General features: G+C 40.8%; 1 protein-coding gene across 1 annotated transcript in view; it reads left to right on the top strand.

Moving 5' to 3' along the window:
- VEGFD (vascular endothelial growth factor D) overlaps window positions 1-17,069 on the top strand; it is a 41,407-nt gene extending 24,338 nt beyond the window's left edge. The window contains exons 3-7 of the mRNA XM_065915973.1: window positions 3,807-3,997; window positions 7,174-7,322; window positions 8,531-8,631; window positions 15,695-15,890; window positions 16,453-17,069. Of these exons, the coding sequence (XP_065772045.1) occupies window positions 3,807-3,997; window positions 7,174-7,322; window positions 8,531-8,631; window positions 15,695-15,890; window positions 16,453-16,579 (764 nt within the window). The 3' untranslated portion in view covers window positions 16,580-17,069. The remainder of the gene's footprint in view (window positions 1-3,806; window positions 3,998-7,173; window positions 7,323-8,530; window positions 8,632-15,694; window positions 15,891-16,452) is intronic.
- Window positions 17,070-24,695: the final 7,626 nt, after the last annotated feature.

Below are 24,695 nucleotides of genomic sequence, written 5' to 3'. Positions count from 1 at the left end.
TGGTTTCCTGTGTTTACTCAGCAGAGAAATCGACCCAATATGATTTTGAGATCAAAATTCAATACCAAATAACACTTCACAATATAGAAATATAGTAAACTCAGAGTTAATGAGGGCAAAACAAACCCAGAAAGACTGTTCTTAATAGAAAAAAATCATTGAGTTTACTTAAAAAATAAAAAAAACTTGGGCATTCATTAAATAAGGAGCATTCAATGGCCAGACATACATGGATGAAAACCAGCAGATTAGCTATAGCTTTCTATGTCTTCAAAATTCTGTGAATTTTTAAAGTAAGAATGAAAAGCAGAATTTAGAAGCTGAGTTGGAATAATGCCTACTGGTATTACTAGGAGAATAATTGAGAGGAAAGTTCTCTAGACAAAAGAATCCAGATTATGGACTAGAAAATAACATGATTTGAAATAAAGGGAATGACTCTTCCCTAGTAAGCTTTGCAGGTTCTTTATAAGAAAATCATTGTCTTGAAGTACTGTCCTGTAATGAAAGAATCACTTGCCAAATACAGTTGTGTGACCTCCAATTAGACGTTTAGCTTTTTTCTTTCCTTTTTAAAAAAATTTTTTGGCCATGACACACACCTTACTTCCTTCCGCAAGCAGGGATGGAACCCATGTCCCCTGCAGTGGAAGTACAGAGTCCTAACCACTGGACCAACAGGAAAGTCTAGCATCTCACTTTTTGATGACATGTCACAAGAACACAAGAAGCCACCGTAGCATTGATGAGCTAACATTTTAGATTTGATTAACATATGATTACCTAGTATTGGATTGTAGCTATTGCATAATAATTCGAATTGATTGCTCAGCCAAAATTATTCTTGTCTTTCTCTATAAAGTTATCTTTCTTTTCTTCAATTTGTAAAAGGATGATGTTGAATGGGCTGCTGTTGTTGGCTGTGGGGAAAGCTGTGCATAGGTAGGATAAATCCCTTGGCAGCACTGAGGCCCGGGTGTGAAGAGGATGCTTGATGCGTATGTGTATGACTATGTCTGAAAGAGTTGAAATGGTTGGAACCATGGCCTAGAACCCAATTTAGCCAGAGGTCTGCAACTCTAGTTGTTTCTATGTGGTGAACTAGCATGGACTTCGTGAAAGTAAAGGGATGAGACTTCATCTGAAGATTCAGAGCTTTAACCAGATTACCTGCCTTAAGACCTTAGGCAAGCCTGAAGCTACTCTGAAGATGGAGATAAAGAAGCAATTACCATAAAACTAAGACAAGGTAATTTAAAAAAGTCGTTGATGTTAAAATGAACATTTTCTAAGGAGGAAACCATAACATTTAAAAAAATGTAAAAAATCATAAATAATACAGAATTTGCTAACTCTAAAATGTCTCTTATTACATGGCAGGGGGGGATCATCTAAAGTTAATTACTAAGAAGTAGCAGGTGGCGCTAGTGGTAAAGAGCCTGCCTGCCAATGCAGGAGACATAAGAGACGCAAGATCGGTCCCTGGGTCAAGACAATCCCCTGGAGAAGGAAATGGCAACCCACTCCAGTATTCTTGCCTGGAGAATCCCATGGACAGAGGAGCCAAGCAGGCTACAGTCCATAGGGTTGCACAGAGTTGGACATGACTGAAGTGACTTAGCACACACAGAAGTAGCAAATAATGAAACCCATGTGGTATCCCAATGATAATTTCTTATATTTCATGTATTTCAGGGTAATTCCCCGAGGAAGAGCAGCCCTGCTGGGCAGTAGGAAAGCAAGTAGAGATATAAAGCCTTTACTCAGTGACAGTGGTCATAGTTCCACACAGCGTTCTGACTTTCAAAACTTGGTTTTATAAAAAAGCAAATGGAAAGCAACATTTAAGTGGAATTTTAAACAAGAAAGAGTTTTTAAAGTTGATTACTTGTTTTTTCAGCGATTTATGATTAACAATAGTGATTTAAACAGTACCTAATTGGATAATTTATTTCTCATGTTTACAGCCTTCAGGCTCTGTATGTAAATATTCATAATCAAACATTTTAAATGGTTTGTTGGGCTAAAAGATTTTATTATGGAAAAGGAAAGTTTAGGTAAACTGTGTAGTGTAGGCAGTGCTTTTCAGCCAGCCAAACATACTTTGTGTTTTCAATGATCTAGGAAGCAACATATGAGGAAATTTGAGATTAAGGAGGGGCAGAAAAGAGAAAAGCTGTGGGAAAGATGTCTTAAGGGAATAATTTAGAGATTAGCATCAGATCTGCAACAATAATATTTTATCTATATCCTTCAGGTAGGAGTTTGCTCTATCCCTTCTAGTGGAAACACATTCACATATACAGGAATTCAGAATGTGGGTAGAGACCAATTAGATTTTTGAACATAAGATAAAAACAGAGAAGAGTTTATCTATTGCTGTGTAATACATTACTCCAAAACTTAGTTGCTTCAGACAGCATGTTTTGATCTCACAGTTTCTGTGGATCAGCAATGCAGACATGGGCTCGATTGGTGTCTCTCCTTCAGGGTCACTCTGGAGGCTTCAGTCAAGGTGTCAGCTTGGGCTATAGGCACCATCTCATGGTTTAGTTATGGCCGGATGTGCTTCCAAGTTTCCTGAGCGGTTGCCGGCAGGATTTAGTTCCAGACAGGCTGTTGGGCCGAGGATCCCACCTCCATTACAACCTGTTGGATAGAGACCACCCTCACTTGCCCACCACGTGGGTCTTTCCAACATGGTGACTCGCTTCCTCTAAGGCTGTGGTTGAGAAGGCAAGAGAGGGTACCAGCAAGAGAGTGTGACTGCTAGCAAGGTGCAGAGCAGTCTTTGTTAAGTTCACCATGGATGTGCCATCCCACCGCTCTTGCTGTCTTTTCTTCATAAGAATTGGGGTACTAGGTCCAGACACATGCAGAGGAGGGGATGACAGAAGGGTATGAACGCCAGGAGGTGGGCATGATTGTGGCTCAGATTAGAAACTCCCAGCCACACAGGGTTTTAGCTACCCCCACCCCCAGCCTATATAATCGACTTGACAATTCCATGACAAACTAAAAGAAAGTCTAAATCTTGCCAATATCACAAATTTGAATCATTTCCCAGAAACAGCCACAGAAAGGCTATACAACATTATCAAACTCTAGTTTAAAAAAATGAACTTTGAGATAAAGGCAAGTGTATTTTATAGGAATGTATGTAATTTTTTTTTAATTCCCTGAGGTTTGTTTCTTGTTTCCCACAAATTTGTTAGAATGGCCAGAAAATTGTTCCTTTCATCAAAATGAATCAGCTTATTTCATCATTTGATAGAAACATCAGTATCGGGCATTTGCAAATGAGAACACTCTGACTTGAGGAACACTTAAATTTTCATTCATATGTTTGCCATATATAGTTACTTAAGCAACCAACAGAAATGTATTTCCTAATGGTGCTAAAACCTACTCACCCCTGACTTAAACGAGAAGAAATGCTCTCCAGCTATGTCCTGTAAATTGCTTAACAAATAATGCTTACATGTTATTGCTTTACATGCATTAATTTACTTCCTTATTAGCCAGCCTCTCCAGATGTACCCAATGTAGTTGTATCCAGGACATGGTGTTTATTACTAGCGGAAAGTAGAATTAGTGGCTATGAAGGGATCATAAACATGGAAAGAACACAGATTTGGGTTGTAATTTTTCTGCCAACAATTCTTGGTTAAACCCAACCCAGATACCCATCTTGTGAAAGCAACAAGCTTGATATATACAAGAATGATGGTGCTGAGCAAACCCTGGTACTTGTAGGCAGGTCAGGGCCATTTGTTCTGCTGACCCAATGGACTGCCTCTCTGCAGTTATAGACGAGGAATGGCAAAGAACACAGTGCAGCCCTCGAGAGACCTGCGTGGAGGTGGCCAGTGAGCTGGGGAGCAGCACAGACACATTCTTCAAGCCTCCCTGTGTGAACGTGTTCCGGTGTGGCGGCTGCTGCAACGAAGAGAGCCTCGTCTGTGTCAATACCAGCACCTCGTACGTTTCCAAACAGGTAGGAGGACACAAGCCCTCTGTGGCCCTGATGCTGGTGGCGTTGACAGCTACAGCTCAGCTGGTTGCCAAGCGCTGTCTCAGTGCCTTAGCTGCGTCATCTTATTTAACCCTGAAACAAGCTCAAAGGGTAGCTTATCATCTTATGAGGAAACGGAGAGTCAGAGAGGGGCTCCAGATGCACCCGAGGTAGTTATATCTAGGACTGTCTCTCTGATGCTATAATGTCAAGGATCAGAAAATCATATGGAAGCCACTAACGCAGACATTTCAAGGAACAAAGATAGCCACACTGACTTGTGTTATTAATTACGTACCTCATTGTTCAGATGGAGTGATTGAGAAGAGTTTGATGAAAGGAATGGGCAGGGTAGGGGAAGGAAGAAGGGCTGATGAAGTACCCAGAGCTGCTAGAAAGGGGGAGCTGTTCCCGCCCTTAGACTGAAGAGGCCAGAGGGTGGAGTGGTTATGGGAACCCAGAGAGGAGGTGGGGAAGAGGGCTGCAGGACTGGCTGGGTGAGGGGCAGCCACTGCCCACCCTTATCCTGGCAGGGAGAGGGGGCAAGGTGGGGGAGGTAAGGGGGCTTATAGATGTAGTCCGTGGAGGTCAGCATCCTTGGACACTGCCCAGTGGGGAAGGAAGAAAAGAGGATGGCATCTCCAAAGGTGCAGATGGAGAATATCTAGCACAGAAGACCTTTGGAAAGAATCCTCCAGTCCCCATGAAAGAAATAATTCTTCTCTCTTCATCTTTTTTTTTCTCTCTTCATCTTATAAAACCTCTTTTGCTCAGTAGATAAGTTTTTCTTTGTATTGCTACCATATTGTTGTAAAATGTATATGGCATGCATGCGTGCTTAGTCACTCAGTCATGTCCGACTCTTTGCAACTCTATGGACTATAGCCCACCAGGCTCCTCTGTCCATGGGATTCTCCAGGCAAGAATACTGCAGTGGGTTGCCATACCCTCCTCCAGGGGATCTTCCCAACCCAGGGATCGAACCCACCTCTCTTACGTCTCCTGCATTGGCTAATGGGTTCTTTACCACCAGTGCCACCTGGGAAACCCATATATGGCATAGTGGAGCAGTAATAACAAACTTAGGAAAGAAAACATACTAAAAAGCTGTAAGTCAAACTATATTCCTTTTGGTTCAATGTTGCAAATCTCTCACACATATTGATATATTTATTTAATTGTCACATTTGCCTCTACAATCTAGTCTCATGATTGGGAAAAGAGGTACTGCAATAAAAATTATTATTATTCTGTAAGATATTATGAAAAAACTTGAACAAACTTTTTGGCCAACCTAATACATAGCTTATCTTGTTTGGAAGGAAAGAATGGAATGCTGATTTGTTTTGGTACTAGGTTAACGTACCCTTACTTTTCCCCCTATACCTCTTAAAATAGCCCTTAAAGTTTAGAGTTTCTTTTTCTAAATTCTTTTAGAGAATTTTGGAACTTGTAAAAATTCTGACCTCTACTGTTTGACAATCAGAGGGGGAAAAATGACATGACTATGGCTAAGCATCAACTGTCAGTAGAAACAAAGGTTGCGTAACGTAAGAGGCTTTAGTTCGTGACTGTGTTATACCCTAGGGTATACTGAAAAATTTCGCAAGATGAAGTTCATGCAAAATAAACACTCTTAAAAACACTCTTACTTAGACTTATGGAAGTACCATTACATATTGAAAGGTCAGGACAAACACAACTTTAATGGATTGTTTCCACTTAATAGATAATTGAATATTTTGACTGTTGTCCACAACAAATGAGTTTCCAAGAATATGCTTAAGTGTAAGTGTTCAGCATTTTTCTTTCCAAATGTGCATATTTGAACATTGTAATAGTGTTTTCCAAAAAACTTCTCATCCCAAAGTTATGGGCTATTCAGTGAAATACCTCTTAGAAGCTAAGTGAATAAATGAAGACTGTATGTAGCAAGGACTATGTGGAATGGTAATTGAATGGACAGAACATTAAAATCAAGTTCAAATTCACCTGTACATCAGAGAACCACTCTAGAATTAAAGTAATTGATACTCTTGGCAAGTAAATTTTACTTGCTGAGATTCCATCTTGCAGCTCCTGGTCATAGCAGTTTTATTCCAAAAAGTAATAAGGCATGTTCTTGAGAGTATGCCCTCTGGCTGTGGAGTAGACTGTCTGGGTTCAGATCCCCATCCTCCCAGTCAATAGTTATGTAGTCTTGGGCCAGTTGTTTAACCTTTCTTTCCATCTGTTTCTTCACCTGTAGAGTTGGGGAGTAATAAAACCAACCTATAATGTTGTTATAAGGGGTAAATGAATTAATATAAAGGTACTTACAACAGGGGCTGGCATATGGAAACATAGAAAAAATGATATCCATGTTACCTATAATTGTTTGGGCATGATGGTCTTATATCAGTCAGTTTTTACTCTGTAATGCTGAATAAACAACACCCTAAAACTTAGTGGCTTCAAACAATAATGACATTCTCATTCATGTATCTGAGATTCAGTTACTTTAGAGTTTAGGCTCAGCGGGGCTTGATGCCAAGCTGCAGGTTGAGTCCAGGTCTGGTCCCCGTGTCTTTCATCCCTTAGATCAGCAAGACTGCCAGATTGTGCTGTTGTCATGGCTACAGCAAATGCATGAGACAGCGAGCCCCAGAAAGCACACATAGTCCAAGTCTATGCTTGTGCCAAAGCAAGTCACATGGCCAAGTCCAAAGTCAAGGAACAGGAAACTATATTCCTTTGGTGGAGACGGCGTGGGAAGGGATAAGTAAATTGTTTTGAACAGTTATCTCTTCACCATGGTTGCAAAGAAACTTCGTAGCTGTAATTTCATTTAATCCTTACAATTTACACTCAGACTTAAAGCAGGAACAGGGAGCATTTTACAAGCTAACTATTTTAGAAGAGTACTAGGGACACCAAGAAGTTAAGAGATTTGACCAAACTTAAATACTTGATAAAGTGATGTAAAGGCCCTGGTCTTCTGATTTGCAGCCCAGCATTCTTTCTATCACACCAGCCCTCAACCTTATTAGTTCTATCTTAATGGACAACTTTGCTAAAGTCACAACCGTAAGGGACAAAGGCAAAAATGCAGATTGTAGACATTATTTTTTTGTAAAACAAACAAATATATGTGTTATAGTTCTCTTTCTCTACTCTAGCTCTTTGAGATATCAGTGCCTTTGACATCAGTACCTGAATTAGTGCCTGTTAAAGTTGCCAACCATACAGGTTGTAAGTGCTTCCCAACAGCTCCCCGCCATCCATTCTCAATTATTAGAAGATCCATCCAGATCCCAGAAGAAGATCGGTAAGCCTTTCTTACACTTGTTACACTTGTTAAGCCTTTCTTACACTATGCTTGTTCTTGCCTTGCTGAAGCTGTGTGTGGCGAATCTGTCATTAATTAAAGAGTGGTCTCTCTTGCTTCAAGCTCTGTCTTTTAGGTTCTAACCCATATCTGTGGGTAATGAGTGTTTGGTAAGTGTATTTTTTACTAGGTGTTACTTGTATATTGCAGGATGTCAAAAAGCTCGGTGGCTGTGAACTCAGCATGTCAACTTGTGGGCACCTTTGTTCTTAATACACATAGTTTGATGCAGTTGTAAAACTCAACTCCAGCTTCAAATTTGGCATCTGTCCCCTCATTCCAGAACAAGCATTGGATAAAACTCATTTCAGGCTGTTTATATATTTAAGTCCCAAAGTTAGGAGGGGAAAAAGGCTCCTGGCATCATCGGAGAGTGGCAAAGCTATCTGCATCTGATTTGGGCATTTTTTTAACCACTCCTCTTAAGTTTACCAAATGGGAAATTGTATTTTAAATGAAAATGACTTAAACTTAATTTGACTGTTTTCTTGTGAGGATTTTGTGATTCTTTCTGAGACAAATTATGACACACTAAAGTGTTCTGAAATCAAAGGTAAGAATCATTGATTTGGGAAAAAATAATACAGAGAATCAAAGGGCAAATGACAACCATGGAATAAAAATATAAAGTAATTAAGTTGGAGACTTTGATCTTGCAGAACTAAAGGACGAAACTCTGTGAGTGGCTAGTGAAGGAGTGAGCCCTAAGTCAAGCGGACCCCTCTCCCTTTCTCAAGTAGAAGAGAAAGCTCATGGAAAAGGAACATTTACAAAATGTTCCTGCTGTCCTGGCCAGCGTTCTTATCTCCATTTTACAGACGATAATGTTTAGGAGCTGTGTTAGAACACTATTTACTTTTGGTAAATAAGCTTTGTTGACAGCTAATTTGCATAGTTTTTAACATCAATCCTCTTAAAAAGATTATAACTTTCCAAAATTACAGTTTCATTTCCAAAGGTTTCCACAGAGAATATTTGTAATTACAGAATTACTATCTAATAACATGTTCTTCATAAATATGAATCAAGCTCCTGAAAGTCTTCACTGTTCTCTACTCAGAAATGTATTCAACATTTAAAAAAAATGTTCCAAAGGTATGATTACCTTTGAAAGTTTTAAAATATTATTTATTGTCTTCTTTTCCTAGTTGCTCCCATTCCAAGAAGCTCTGTCCTGTTGACATGCTCTGGGATAGCAACAAATGTAAATGTGTTTTACAGGAGGAGAATCCACTCGCAGGAATGGAAGGTAATGATTGCAGTGGTGAAATAATAACAGTAATAACAATAACAATAACAACTAGTATTTATTGACACGATTTAAAGCAATTATGTAATCTTTTTATATATATCAACTAATTTACTCCTCCCAATAATCCTATAATGTATGATTAATGCCTCTTTTCCTCTTTTCTTTTTACAATTACAAAATGGACACAACCAGGATGTCTAGTAATTTTTCTCAAGGTCACACAGCTAAGAGTGATAGAAGCAGTGAGATTCCAGAGCCTTTTGGTCTAATTATATAGTAAGTCCACCAATGCATCATTCTGCTTTTTAATCTTAAAGCCCCAAATGATTAGAGTATCTCAGAGCAATGAATTTGAAAGGGGATGATAACCTTTAATGAAAGCCACTTCAGAACTAAACACGAGTCAACCACATTTTACTAACTTTTTGTATAAAAACCTCACAGGAACCTAAGGTAATTTTGAACTTGGTTTCTTTCAACTGTGTCTTGTGAAAACATGCCAGTAATTTGAGAAAATGGTGAATAAGAGATGACTTCTTCTGACACACGGGTAAAGTAAAAGCAAAACATGGCTCTTGGACTCAGGGGAGTTGGGAAGAGGATGAGCTACGCTCTCATCATCGCACGTAACTCTTAACACTCTGATTTTTGATCACGAACATCTGTCTGAAAACAAATGCACTTTTTATTGATTTCCAAGGTAACGTGACATGATTCCACTGTAAAGATCACAAGGACTCATGTGTTTTGAACCTTGCTTGTTTTTCCAACTGTGATCTACAAGCAAGATTAGTAAGGAATAAACTGTAAGGAAATCTGTCCCAGAAAGTGTAAATAACAAGCTAACCTTATGCTTCTGTCTCTCAGCTTCCAAATGTTTTCATGAAAGCTCAGCCCAGGGTTTCATGGAACCTTAAAGTTCATGTAGTTTAAATGGCCATGTATATCTTTTTGAAAATTGAAGTACAGTTGATTTACAATGCTTCAGGCGTACAGCAAAATGCTTCAGTCATACACACACACACACACACATCCATATATATTCTTTTTCAAATTCTTTTCTGTTGTTACAAGATATTGAATATACTTCCCTGTGTTATATAGCAGGTCCTAGTGTTTTATCTGTTTTATGAATAGTAGTGTGTAAATGTTAATCCCAAAGAAGGTGAAAGTGAAAGTGAATTTGCTCAGTTGTGTCTGACTCTTTGCGACCCCATGGACTATAGCCTACCAGGCTCCTCCATCCATGGAGTTTTCCAAGCAAGAATACTGGAGTGGGTTGCCATTGCCTTCCCCAGGGGATCTTCCCAACCCAGCGATCGAACCCGAGTCTCCCACATTGCAGACAGATGTTTTACCGTCTGGAGCCACCAGGGAAGCCCTTGTTAATCCCAAACTCCTAATTTATCCTCTCCTCCCTTTCCCTTTGGTAACTGTCTTCTGTATCTGTGAGTCTATTTCTGTTTTGTAAATGAGTTCATTTGTATCATTTTTTTAAGATTCCACATATAAGTGATATCATATATTTGTCTTGGTCCAACTTACTTCACTGAGTATGATAATCTCTAGGTCTATCCATGTTGCTGCAAATGGCATTACTTCATTCCTTTTTATGGCTGAGTAGTATTCCATTATGTATATGTACACCATCTTTTATCCATTCACCTATTGGTGGACATTTAGATTGCTTCCATTTCTTTGCTATTGTAAACAGTGCTAATATTGGGGCGCATGTATCTTTTCAAATTATAGCCTTCACCATTTGCAGATAAGTGTCCAGGAGTGGAATTGCTGGGTTATCTGGTAACTCCATAAATGCCCATGTTGATTTTGAATACCATGTACATCCTTCCCACCAAGTCTTCAGCTGTCCTCTGCTAGAATATACATCAGTCATGAGGAAACTTGCCAAACCCACTGAGGCAGCCCAATTACACTGGGCATACTCTTGTTGCTAGTAAACTATATGGAACCTGAATATCTTTCTCTCTTTCTCTCTAGGACAGTGCTATCCAATGGAGTTACAGTGAGAGTTACATATATAACTTATATTTTATAGTACCCTCATTAAAAAGATCAAAATAAGAAGATAAAATTATTTCTAATGTGTTTTAATCTAAAATATTTTTTAAAAAAACACTCATTTCAGTGTGTAAACAATATAAAATTCAACAATGATATATATCTTCATTCTTGTGCTAAGTCCTTGAAATAGAGTGTGTATTTTACACTTACAATACATCTCAATTCAAACTTGCCATTTCATGCTCATTCTGGCCTGGAGCTATCATACTGGACATCCCAGCTCTAGAGCATCAACTCGTTAGTTCAGGTTTACCCTCTAGAACCATGTCATACTGATCTAGTTCTTTCTCCACGTGACCCATTTTTAAACTGTTAGAAAGTTATTGTGTGGAATCTAAAAAGTGGTACAAATGAATTTATTTACAAAACAGAAATAGAGCCACAGGTATAGAAGACAAACTTATGGTCGCCAAGGGGGAAAGGTTCAGTTCAGTTCAGTCGCTCAGTCGTGTCCGACTCTTTGCGATCCCACGGACTGCAGTACGCCAGGCTTCAGATTGGGAGTAACAGATACACACTGCAAGTGAAAAGTGAGTGTTAGTTGCTCAGTAGAGTCCAACTCTTTGTGACCCAATGGACTGTAGCCCACCAGGCTCCTCTGTCCATGAGATTTTCCAGGCAAGAATACTGAAGTGGGTTGCCATTCCTTTCTCCAGGGGATCTTCCCGACCCAGGGATCGGACCTGGGTCTCCTGCATTGCAGGCAGATTCTTTACTGTCTGAGCCACCAAGGAAGTCCCAGATAAACAGTACTATACATAAAAGAGATACACAACAAGGACCTACTGTTTAGCACAGGGAACTCTATGCAATACTCTGTAATGACTTATATGGGAAAAGAATTTTAAAAAGAGTGGATATATGTATAACCAATTCACTTTGCTGTACTTCTAAAATTAACACAATATTGTAGATCATCTATATTCCAATAAAAATAGGTTCCACAAAGAAAGTTATTGTGGAAAACTGTATACATAGAACTTAAGGTGGTTCTATCCCTCAGGGTCATCCCAGTGCACCAGCCCTGAGCACCCTGCCTCATGCATAGAACCTGAACTGGCTGGCGATCTATTACACATCTGAGGGATGGAATGGGGGGGGATCAGGATGGGGAACACATGTACACCCATGGCTGATTCATGTGATTGTGTGGCAAAAACCACCACAATAGTGTAAGGTAACTTGCCTCCAATTAAAACAAAAATAAATAAATAAATAATAAAATAAAAAATCCCAAATAAAAAAAATTTATTCCTTAAAAAATAAAAAAGAACTTAAGGTGGTTCTAGTTACGGTTTCCCTGGTACACAGCTCCTGGGAGAGAGATTGGTATTCAGGAGTTTACTTGCAGGGATGCATTCAAAGGTGAAGGGGCAGGGGCAGGACTTGGCAGGGGGAAAAGTTGAACTGTATGGCAGTTGCTGAGAGGTGTGAGCCAAGCCTGTGGGGGGATGTCTCAATTGAGACAGAGGGGCTGGGTCCTATGGATTGGTCACTGGATATGGGCTTCCTCCAGAGGGGATATAACCTTGGGGGAGCCAGCTTCTTTCTGCTGAAGGTAATTCCTGCAGAGGGACTTAGCTGGTATACATGTATTTTGAGAGTAGGGAAAGTAATGGAGAAAGAGAGGTGTGTTCTGAGCAGGTGAAAAATGAGTGCTCAGAGCTGGAAGGGAGAGAACCCAGCACATCAGGGTGCTGGAAGATGTTCAGCGTGGTGAGGACATAGAGGCAGGGGGCGGGGTAGATATGAGAGAGGAAGCCAGGGAGCTTCATGGGGGACCTTGTGAACCGTGTCCCAGAGCTTGGATGTGATGTTAAGCACAAAACAAAACCACTCAACGAGTTCAAGTAGACAGAGACAGCACCAATTAGGATTTCAACAAAATCAACCCGGGGACAGTGTACAAGAGAAGAGATTGGCTTGGGGCAGGCAAGGATGAAGGGACCCTTTGGGAAGTTGTGGCAATGACAGAAGTGAGAGGCATGAGGTAGCCTAGATCACAATCATTTCTAATTTTCATCTCCCACAATGCAGTTGACATGGGCCAAGTTCACGGTCACGTCTCAAGTGGCCTCATCAAACTCATGACATGTACTGAGCTTCAGTTCAGTTCAGTCGCTCAGTCGCTCCGACTCTTTGCGACCCCATGAATCGCAGCACGCCAGGCTTCCCTGTCCATCACAAACTCCCGGAGTTTATTCAAACACATGTCCATTGAGTTGGCGATGCCATCCAGCCATCTCATCCTCTCTCATCCCCTTCTCCTCCTACCCATAATCCCTCCCAGCATCAGGGTCTTTTCCAATGAGTCAAATCTTCGCATGAGGTGGCCAAAGTATTGGAGTTTTGGCTTCAGCATCAGTCCTTCCAATGAACACCCAGGACTGATCTGCCTTAGGATGGACTGGTTGGATCTCCTTGCAGTCCAAGGGACTCTCAAGAGTCTTCTCCAACACCACAGTTAAAAAGCTTCAATTCTTTGGCGCTCAGTTTTCTTCACAGTTCAACTCTCACATCCATATATGTCCATTGGAAAAACCATAGCGTTGACTAGACGGACTCTTGTTGGCAATGTAATGTCTCTGCTTTTTAATATGCTATCTAGGTTGGTCATAACTTTCCTTCCAAGCAGTAAGCGTCTTTTAATTTCATGGCTGCAATCACCATCTGCAGTGATTTTGGAGCCCCAAAAAATAAAGTCTGACACTGTTTCCTCATCTATTTCCCATGAAGTGATGGGACCAGATGCCATGATCTTAGTTTTCTGAATGTTGAGCTTTAAGCCAACTTTTTCACTACTGTTCACTAAATACTGCCCCCCCCCCACATGTGGCTATTAAGCCAACTGCCTTTCTACAGTGACTTCTTTTCCCTGAAAGAGGACATGTGAATTAGTGAATTGAAGTCCAATTTCATCTTGTTAGATTTAGGCCATTGCACTAAACTGTTTCCAAAAACAAAAACAGAAAACTAACAGTACCCAAAAAAGGAAAAAAAGGGGAGTCCTGACTCTGGATTTTAACTCCTCCAGACACCCACAAACTCAAGAATTTACTTGGGAAAATTCTATCAGTTTATTGATCAAAATGATAAATGGAACAAGGCTGAGGACCTAACACATTGGTATCCCATCACCAACTTCCCTAAGATTGAAATTGAAAGACAGTACTTCTGAGTATCGCCCTTAGCTAGTTACTGCTTCAGTCAGTTCTCCTATATCCTTTCTCTGTTAGTTTTAACTTGTCTGTAAGGATTGAGGTTGGCCATGGCCAACTACATTGCTGAAGTTCAGCAAATACCTGGTAGATTGTTTCCCTAAATCACCTCTCCAAGAATGGAGATGGGCTGGCCTGAGGTGTTCTAAGAGAATCTCTACTGCCACCTAGTGATTCATGCAAATCTTTTAAGAGCTTCTATCTAGTCTTGTTCCAAAGTGACACATACTTCACTGGAATATGCTTTACAAAGCTTACCTTTTTCCTTTTCATACAATCAGAACAGCATATCCCCAGATCTGGCCTTTCAACACCCATTCCACATGAACCCTCAAAGATCATCAACCACAGAGCAGTTAAGACTATGAGACTGGGTGACACAAGATTTTGAAATATCATTAATGGCCAGATGAAAATAAATGACGCTTGCTCCTTGAAAGGAAAGCTATGAAAAACCTAGACAGCATATTAAAAAGCAAAAGTGAAGACATCGCTTTGCTGACACACGTCCATATAGTCAAAGCTATGGTTTTTCCAGGAGTCATGTACACATGTGAGAGTTGGACCATAAGGAAGGCTGAGCGCCAAAGAATTAATGCCTTCAAATTGTGGTGCTAGAAGACTCTTGAGAGTCCCTTGGACTGCAAGATCAAACTAGTCAATCCAGAAGGAAATCAACCCTGAATATTCACTGGAAGGACTGATGCTGAAGCTGAAGCTCCAATCCTATGGCCACCTGATGTGAAGAGCCAACTCATTGGAAAAGACCCAGATGCTAGGGAAGACTGAGGGAAGGATGAGAAGGGGGTGACAGAGGATGAGGTGGTTGGATGGCATCACTGACTCAATGGACATGAATTGAGCAAACTCCAGGAGATCGTAAAGGACACAACAGCCTGGTGTGCTGCAGTCCATGGAGTTGCAAAGAGTCAGACGACTTAGCAACTGAACAACAGCAATGACCAGATATTGGCAAAGTGGGAGAGAAGGTTTGGGGAAGAAACTAAACAACTTTCCTCCAAGCCTTTCAAGAATACTAATGTGATTTTCAAATTCTTCTAAAGCTTCTGTCTCTTCCAATGAATTTCAACTTGATCAGAATTGGAGGTGGAATACTAATTATCCAACTATTTTGTACATTTTCTAGAAATATCTGTTAGCTAAGTGTGTCAAAAACTTCTCAGCACCTCCTCTCTGAGCCAACTGTATCTTCCAACAGATGTCTGTGGAATCAAAGTACATTTTCATGTTATACTTTTTATACTAGAGTTATGACCTGCAGTGAGGAAATACACCTACCCATAGCCTGTGTATTTCTACAATGTCCTAGTATTTCTGTTCTCTCCTTTTATTCTTCACCTAAAACTGGGAAGGAGTAGACTCATAGTCCTTAGACATCCTGTATTTTATGACTAACACTTGGTTTTGCAAGGTTGCTTCAACTAGTCACAACCCAGTTGTGACATCTTAAAAAATCTTTAAAAATCTTAATCTTAAAACATCTTAAAAAATCTTACCAAAATATTCAGCTTACAACATTTTTATAAAAAACTAAAGAGAACATGTGATGTGTTAGTATTGTGAAATCAGAGGTGAATCTCCTTCATTCTGTGAAAATATTAAGGGCAAAAATCTACAAAAAAGGATATTGGGTGAATCCAAGCTACTTTACAATGATGAAATGAATACAACCAACTTTGGTGACCCCATTCTCCATGCTACAGCTATTTGACCAACACTTTCCTGTTTTGGTTTAGATCACACTCACCTCCAGGAACTGGCTCTCTGTGGTCAGCACATGAAGTTTGATGAAGATCGTTGTGAGTGTGTCTGTAAAACGCCATGTCCCAGAGATCTCATCCAGCACCCAGAGAACTGCAGCTGCATTGAGTGCAGAGAGAGTCTGGAGAGCTGCTGCCAGAAGCACAAGATATTTCACCCAGACACCTGCAGGTGAGTGCCTTTTCACTCCTGCCTATATTTGACCCATTGACATTTAATGTAAATACTACTTAGATTCGGTGAGATTCCTTATTAAGCCAGTTTTATTCTTCAGTGCCAAGCCCCCTTTTTGATAATAAAACAGAGGTTTGGCAACTAAGTAAGTATATAGAGTGATGATTAATTGTGAAATCAAGAAAATTCTGTCTGCTGTAGCTGGCTTATTGATCTTCAGCAAAAATTAAAGTTGATGACATATACACAAGTATTTCAGATCAGCTGACTCTTTAGCTCAGTCCCTCTCTTAATATAGCTCGACATACGTTTATGTTTTCCTTTGAGAAAGGAGATGCCATTGAATTTATATAACAAGAAATATACTGATGAATAGAATGCTCAGAAGTTAGCAGTTGTGCTTTAATAACCATGTGGGATAACCAGCCAGGATTTTATATTGACATCCTAAACATGAATCTGGAAAAGTTACTCTGAAAATGTAATCAAATCAAAACAGTTTTTCCTTAGAATTTAGTCCTTGATTCTGAATTCTCATGTTTATCTTCTTTTGTAACAGCTGTGAGGACAGATGCCCCTTTCACCCCAGAACCTGTGCAAATGGAAAACCGGCATGTCCAAAGCATTGCCGCTTTCCAAAGGAGAAAAGGGCCACCCATGGGCTCCACGATCGAGAAAATCCTTGAGTTAGCCCTGATCCCCAGTTCCCCATCCATGTCATTTAAACAGCATGCTGCTTTGCCAAGTTGCTGTCACTATTCCAGGTGTTAGGAAAAAAAAAAAAAAAACCGTTTTACATAGTACCATGGTGAATCCCGACCGACCTTCCATTAAACAACAGCTGAGGATTCCCTGGCTCCCTGCCAGATGTCTCCTAACAGAAGATGCTCTACACACTGGGGAATGGAGAGGAAGAAATCTCCCTCACCCTCTCCCCTTTTTTTGGTGAGTGAAAAAGGTTTGATCATCATGGAGTGACAGGTACCATGTGATTAATTACTCAGAGCAGATGAGGCAATTTGCATAGTCTTTGAGTCCTTTGCTAATTGCAACTCTCTTGTGAACTATTTTGATTCTTTCTTATGCAGATCTTGATGTGTATGATCAGCACTGATTATCTGATTACTGTCCAGCTTGTAGTTTTGAGTTTACCAAACTACTGTCTGTTGTTTTATATTTAAGTGTATTTAAAGAAAATAAACACATTTATTCAAGCCAGAGAATTTTGTGTGTTAATTAATATGCTGTAAATTTACTGCTGTAAATTTTATGCTAAAGAAAAAATCTTTTAAAGAGAGAAAGGAATTCAGAAGTGGGAGATGTGGGAGAGACATGAACACACTAAAACTAGATTCCAGTTTTCGGAAACCAAAGGAATAGCCCTCAGAAGGTTTAAGATTCTAAACGAGGTTGGTTGAATAAATGTGACTCAAAAATCAGCTGAACTTCAGCCTTTCCTTTGAGATTCAGATTACCTTGACTTGACCTCCAGTTGAACTTGACTTGAAGGAGGAGAGCCCACTGATGTCCCTGACATCTTTGGGGGTGTATATTTCTTCCAGCCACCTCCAGCTCCACGTTTCCGCATTTACTCAACTCTCAGTCTTATTCATATTTCAATTCTCATAGCGATATGATTCTTCTCTCTGTTCCACAGCTACCCAGGAAGGAAGCACAAGCCTTTTTCCTATGCTTTTTTTGCTCAAATATACTCCCACAAATAACTTGTTGATGGCACAGACTTTACTGAAAAATTTGGTATAACAGAGGGAATCTAGCAGCTTTAGCAGAACTAAGCTTTTTAGCCAAATAACTTAAAAACTGAGGTTCTCCCAAGGTTCTTGCATAGGTAGGTAGGTAGATGCATGCACACACACACACACACACACACACACACACACACACACACACACACACACAATCTGTTACAACATTTATTGCACACTTTCATAAATAGTTGTGTTCATGTTATCTCCCCACTACCCGGTGACCTCCTTACAATTGGAAATTGTGTCCCGATCAAATTGTGTAAGCCAAATTTCTCAGGGTGGAGCAGTACAATAATAAGGAAATAGAGCACAATAAACAAGTATAGCAAAAAATCTTTTTATTTCTCCTGGAGCCGAATGATAGAATTGTTGGATCCTGGTTCAAATGCCTGCCCTTCCTCTCTCAGGGCTCCTAAGCAGTTCCTGGATTCTCCCATCCATGGCCTCATCATTTACTGGTGTTGGTCCAATCACACCTCTCCTGTCACTGTTCCTCTTGTCCACATTTTATGACCTTTATGTCAATGGGCCTTCTTTCTTCTAGGCATACTATTTGATTCTCAGGCTTCTGACAGGATTCACAGGTAACTTGGTTTCTTAACTTTATTAGGATTCAATTTCTTGCTTTGGCCCTTCATTCAGGTTCTACAACGCTCTCCACAGTAGTATTCCCTTAAATTCCCTTGAGAGCTGGGGCAGCAGATGGTCCAGGGACATTGCACGATTAAAGAAGTCACTTTGCTCATCTTCACTGGAGAAAAAGAGAGGGAGAAGCTCAGGGAAGAAAAGATCTGAACTGAAGGACAGGCTCTGCCAATCAATTGCATTACGACGCCAAGCAACCTTATGGCACCTCAGTTTCCTCTTGGGCTCAACAGGCAGATAATCTCATCTACCTGTATCTGAGAGTTGTTAATTCACTCCATAAATGAAAACACTTTGAAAAATACAATGACCTTGACCTGTTAAAGGGATTATTTCTCAAAAGAGAAGCATGACTGTGAGCAAAATTCTTGGCTTATACTGGATTCCTGAATCTACCCCAAATCAACTCAAACCACATTTTGGTTAGTGGCTCTGGCTTCCTAATTGCCATTTAGATGGAGATATTATAGGGAATTCTGGACCAAACTATGGGAGATCTGGCTTTCTACTTCCCGAACCCATCCCCCCTGCTTTCTCCCAAACTCTCCACAATAACCACCAAGAGACTTTCACTTGGATCTCTGAGACTGCGTCTGGGCTGGGGTGGAGCTGGTCCTTAGGGCGGAGGTGGGGGAACTGGCCTTTTGCCTTATTAGAGTGCACTGGTCATTGTACAAGAATATTTGTCATACTAATAGCTTTGGAATGTGAGCTGCAATTTTTCAACTTGTAAAATTGTGTTGCAAAATAAAAATATGTGAGAAAGCCCAGAGAGCTTAAAGCAAACATAGTAAATGCCAGCGATGCACGATGCCCCTGATCATCTGAGCCACAGGGCCAGAAAATACATTAATAGGACAGCACAGACCATAAATCTGTGACTACAGCAGTGTGGTGGGAGGCCCTTTGGAGATGGAAACAGATTAGACAGCATAATGTTCAGAGCTGGATGAGACTAAAATACTGCCAGAGATACTTGATAAAGAGATGACACAAATAATCCATTTTAAAGGCATTTAAGGAAAGTGTTGGATGAAAATTGTGAGCTTAATGGATTTGGTCATTTGCTCAACAAGAGGAGGACTTTGTTTAATTTACTCCTAATGTTTCATGTTACTTTACATTACTTTACCAACAAAGGTCCATCTAGTCAAGGCTACGGTTTTTCCAGTAGTCATGTATGGATGTGAGAGCTGGACTATAAAGAAAACTGAGCGCCAAAGAATTGATGCTTTTGAACTGTGGTGTTGGAGAAGACTCTCGAGAGTCCCTTGAACTGCAAGGAGATGCAACCAGTCCATCCTAAAGGAAATCAGTCTTGAATATTCATTGGAAGGACTGATACTGAAGCTGAACTTTGAAGATGAACCAATACTTTGGCCACCTGATGCAAAGAACTGACTCATTGGAAAAGACCTTGATGCTGGCAAAGATTGAAGGCAGGAGGAAAATGGGATGACAGAGGATGAGATGGTTGGATGGCATCACCAATGCGATGGACAGAAGTCTGAGTAAACTCTGGGAGTTGGTGATGGACAGGGAAGTCTGGTGTGTTGCAGTCCATGGGGTCGCAAAGAGTCGGACACGACTGAGCGACTGAACTGAACTGAATGTTTCATGTGGGAACAATGTCTTGCATATAGTAGGTCCCTAATAATTATTTAGTTACTAGTGAAGTATTGTATGGATTCTGTGACCAGTGAATGGAAACTCATCTACCACTGGAATGGCCAATATGAATTCTAATTCTCCAGGGCTCTCTCCAGGGGGTTTTCATGATTCAGTATCTTACCTGAGCTTCTTCATAGCATAGCCATCAACTTTCAAGAGAGCTTCCAACAGGACATCCCCCAGTGTGTACACACTTATTGAGATTCTGCTATATCTCATTTACTGATGTCCCATTGGCCAAGCGAGCCACATGGCCAAGCATAGAGTTGATGTCGGAGGAGATTAGACAAGGGTGCAAATATAGGAAAATGGTCCACTGAAGGCTACCATGTAACAGTCTCCCACAGGGTTGGTTCTTGTCTCTAGCCACACAGGGAGACCTGTTAGTCTCCACTGTTCTACAAGAGTTGAACTCTCCTCAGTGTCTTCTGGTTTCCCCATACAGAGCCCAGGATCTGTGTTGTCTCTGTTCTAATCACTGTTCTGCATTTTGATTCTGTTTCTGATACATGGAAATCTTGAGGATCTTCTTTTACCCATAGCTATAATGTGAATTCTTTCCTTTATGTCTCTTAGTTTTCTTTCTGAAGCACAGTGAGAAGAGAGGAGTCTCAAAATATTAATTGAAAATGTCATCTTGGCTGTCAATCTGGCTCGGCATCAAGTCCTTTTCCCTTAGTAAGATCCTCTGTCAGTCTGTTCCAGCCTTCCCTGCTAATACCTTTCTCCTATATGAAGCCTTCCCCTTCTCTTGCCCTGTGGAGTTACACAGCAGCATTCACTGGCCAGCCAGGGCCTGTCTCTGTGCCTTGGCCACGTGCTACTTGGAATAATCTTGCTCCCAGCAGTTGCATGAGCACTTTTTACTTCCACTGGCAGCCAGAAATACTCTGAACTCCCAGTATTTTTCCTGTATTTCTTTTGTGGTATTTATCACCTCCCACCTTTTATCATAGATATTTACATATTCCTTAACTCTGTTTTGGTTTCTTGGGGATAAAGCACGTGTCAATTTGTCCTTGCCTTGTGCCTTGTACATAGATAGTGGATTCTCAATACAGATGCGCTGCCATCCCACTCCAAAACTGTCCAAGAGCTCATTTACATATGAATTTGCAAAGGGTTGAATTTCAAGGGAAGATGATATCTACTTTTATTACCTCCTACACTTATAGGTCATTTTATACTACCACTGGCACTGATTGTTCTCACATTCTATTATGTGCAATCAGAAGCCACTGCATGAAAGTATTTCAGTCTAATTTAGTTTATACGAAAATTCTCTAAAGGCATACCCTGATGCCATATGTTTAGGCAGAACACTATAATCAGAATTATTCCCAGATTTACAGCTTCTTCATCCTGCTGCTACAACGTTTCTTGACTTTTAGAAAATAGCCTTTAAAAAAAAAGAAAAGAAAATAGCCTTTAATGGTGACCTTTGCTTAAGGTTTAACTGACTAAAAATGGAGTCTCAACCCATGTGAGATGGTGAAGCGTGTACAGAATCATGATTTATTTGCCTTTTAATGTTGAGTGCCTAGATCAGAGATGAACATGATGTTCAATGTTTTCAGACTTTGTTGGAACTGTAAACTTTATTGGCGCAGCCTGCAGGTTTCTCAACCCCCTCCTCCACAGAGACTTGGCAACAGCACGGCTGTATTAATATCTATTTATAAAGGTCAGCCTATTCTACAGTATTTAAAATACAAAGAAACTTTCAAGGAAAGTGGATTGCTTTTTACCATTGATGAAAAGTATATAAAAGCTGAAAAAGATGAAAAATTTTAAAAACACACTGTTTAATATTCCTTGTATTCCCCACAAAACCTTTGACAGAGTAGGCACTCGGTAAATGTTTGATGATAAAGATAGAAAATATTTATTCTCCTTTGAAAATAACTCAAGTTTTTTGAAGGAGTATTGATTGGCATCAGGATCTTAGAAGATTCACAGTAGAATTGCCATCACTTTGCCAACAAAGGTCCGTCTAGTCAAAGCTATGGTTTTTCCAGCAGTCACGTATGGATGTGAGAGTTGGACCATAAAGAAGGCTGAGTGCTGAAGAATTGATGCTTTTGAATTGTGGTGCCGGAGAAGACTCTTGAGAGTCCCTTGAACTGCAAGGAGATCAAACTAGTCAATCCTAAAGGAAATCAATCCTAAAGGAAATCAACCCTGAATATTCATTGGAAGGACTGATGCTGAAGCTCCAATCCTTTGACCACCTGATGCGAAGAGCCAACTCATTGGAAAAGATCCTGATGCTGGGAAAGACTGAAGGCAAAAGGAGAAGAGGGAGGCAGAGGATGAGATGGTTAGATAGCATTACCGACTCAATGGGCATGAATTTGAGCAAACTCCAGGAGATAGAGGACAGGGAAGCCTAGTGTGCTTCAGTCCATGGGGTCGCAAAGAGTCAGACACGACTTAGCGATTGAACAACAACGTTGTAATAAGAACTATGGCAGTGGCAAGCCAGGAGACCAACAAATGAGGATTAACCTTCACTTATACGTTCCAGGATTTCTACCTAATAGTTATTGTCTTGATTGTTGTTGCTTAGTGGCTAAGTCATGTCCGACTCTTTTGCGACCCCATGGACTGTAGCCCGCCAGGCTCCTGTGTTCATGGGATTTCCCAGGCAAGAATCCTGGAGTGGGTTGCCATTTCCTTCTCCAGGGGATCTCCCCAACCCAGGGATAGAACACATGTCTCCTGCAGTGGCAGACCGTTTCTTTACCACTGAGCAACCAGGGAAGCCTATTGTCTCACTACCTATTGCAAACATGAAAAAGAAGACCAAAACAATGCTATACCCCCTGGTACTGTTGGTCTTATCTGGGAAACCAACTGCAAATTATTAAGCTGCAGAAGTATCCTTGAGTCTTCCATAACTTTTATTCTCTGATGCTTCAATATAAACACAGAGCAGAATATCTATTCTCACTTGAGCCTTATTCATTAAAGTTAAATCATTAATACATTTCAAAGTCTACACCCAAAGTGCTCTATGAATTATATCAGTTTCCTGTACTTTTTTAAGGTACACCCCTTGGAATTTTTTCAATACATTCAGTCAGTCAGTTCAGTTGCTCAGTCGTGTCTGACTCTTTACAACCCCATGGACTGCAGCACACCAGGCCTCCCTGTCCATCATCAACTCCTGGAGTTTACTCAGACTCATGTCCATCGAGTCGGTGATGCCATCCAACCATCTCATCCTCTGTCTTCCTCTTCTCCCTCATGCCTTCAATCTTTCCCAGCATCAGGGTCTTTTCAAATGAGTCAATTCTTCAATAGATTCAATCGCGCATATATATGTGTCAGAAATTGTGCAGGCATTGAATAAATACATTCATTAATGCAACTAAAACTTACTCGATTTCTAGTACCAGGAGCAGACCTTGCCTCTGCTTACTAACAAGCAAATATAAATGCCAATTTTCAGAAAGAAATCCATGCGAGATCCCAAGAAGACACAAGTCTCCAAGGATCAGGCTGAGGAAGAAGGCCAGGTGGAGGGGTGGGGCAGGAGGACAGGCAAACAATTTGAATATCACCTGATAAATGCTATACCAGCATATAGCCAAAGCACTGTCAAAATACAAAAGAGGGAGGATTTAATTCCCTCTAGAGATTTGGAAAAGGAGGTGAAATCTTCAGGGATGAATAGCCTTTCTACAGGCTTAAAATGAGTGCTGGTAACGACGGTGGTGATGGTGCTCAGGAAGGCATTTCCCCGGGTGTGAACACCATGTACCAACGGTGAGGAGTGGATGGATGATCATCAGACTACTCCCACTGATTCATTAGCCTCTTGGCCAAGCACCACCATGGCCTGCTGAACCAGTCTGAGTGGGAGTTGCTATTTCAGGTCTCAGATTTTTTTTTCCTTCAGAGTGGAGGGTTGCCACATAAAATACAAGATGCCCAGTTAACTTTTGAATTTCAGATAAACGATAAATAACTTTTTAGTAAAGTCCCTTATATTTAGGACATACTTACATAAACATTATTTATCTGAAATTCAAATTATTAAAAACTTTGACTTTTTGTGTATTTTACTTACTACACCAGGCAATCCTACCAGAGTGGTAAAAACCTGGCGGAGCTTCTGTAGCAGAGATGATAAACAAAAAACAAAACGCAACCATGACCCCAGTTTCCTGCAGCCATCCCAGCCAGCCCAAAGTCTCTCCAACTGGAAGCCAGAGCGAACAGGCGTCCAGAAAAGAGACACCGTATCTAGGCAACCACGGCGCGAACTCAGCTGACCATCCGCTAGATTCGGGTTAGACGTGCGGTGCATCCTGGGAGTGAGTTTTCTAAATTCGGATTCGCCTCCAAAGGCCACAGGACTACAACTCCCAGGAGCGCCAATGGGTCGCTGCGAGGCACGCGAGGGAGTGCTGGTTTTACCCGGTTGAAGAGTCCTGGTGGGTTGCTTGTGTAGCAAGAGACCAAGGCCGATTTCTAGAGAATCGTAACATTAAGAATTAACATAAAAGGTTAAACCGAGCATTACTGCTTTCAATACAGAGAAAACAAGTCTTCCGGAACATCGTGGTGACACGTGTAGGCGCGTGCTGACGTTACATCGCACGCTGATGGGTGGGGAGTCGCTCCTGCGCGTGACTCCATTTCCTCTTTTTGATTGGCTGTCCTGTAGGTGCGGCGCTCGCGCGCGGACGCCCTTGATTGGTGCCTCGGA

This window comes from Muntiacus reevesi, chromosome X (genome assembly GCF_963930625.1).
Source record: "Muntiacus reevesi chromosome X, mMunRee1.1, whole genome shotgun sequence".
Classification (NCBI taxonomy): domain Eukaryota; kingdom Metazoa; phylum Chordata; class Mammalia; order Artiodactyla; family Cervidae; genus Muntiacus; species Muntiacus reevesi.
The sequence above is the reverse complement of the archived record's forward strand: the minus strand, read 5'-3'. Positions and strand labels throughout refer to the sequence as shown.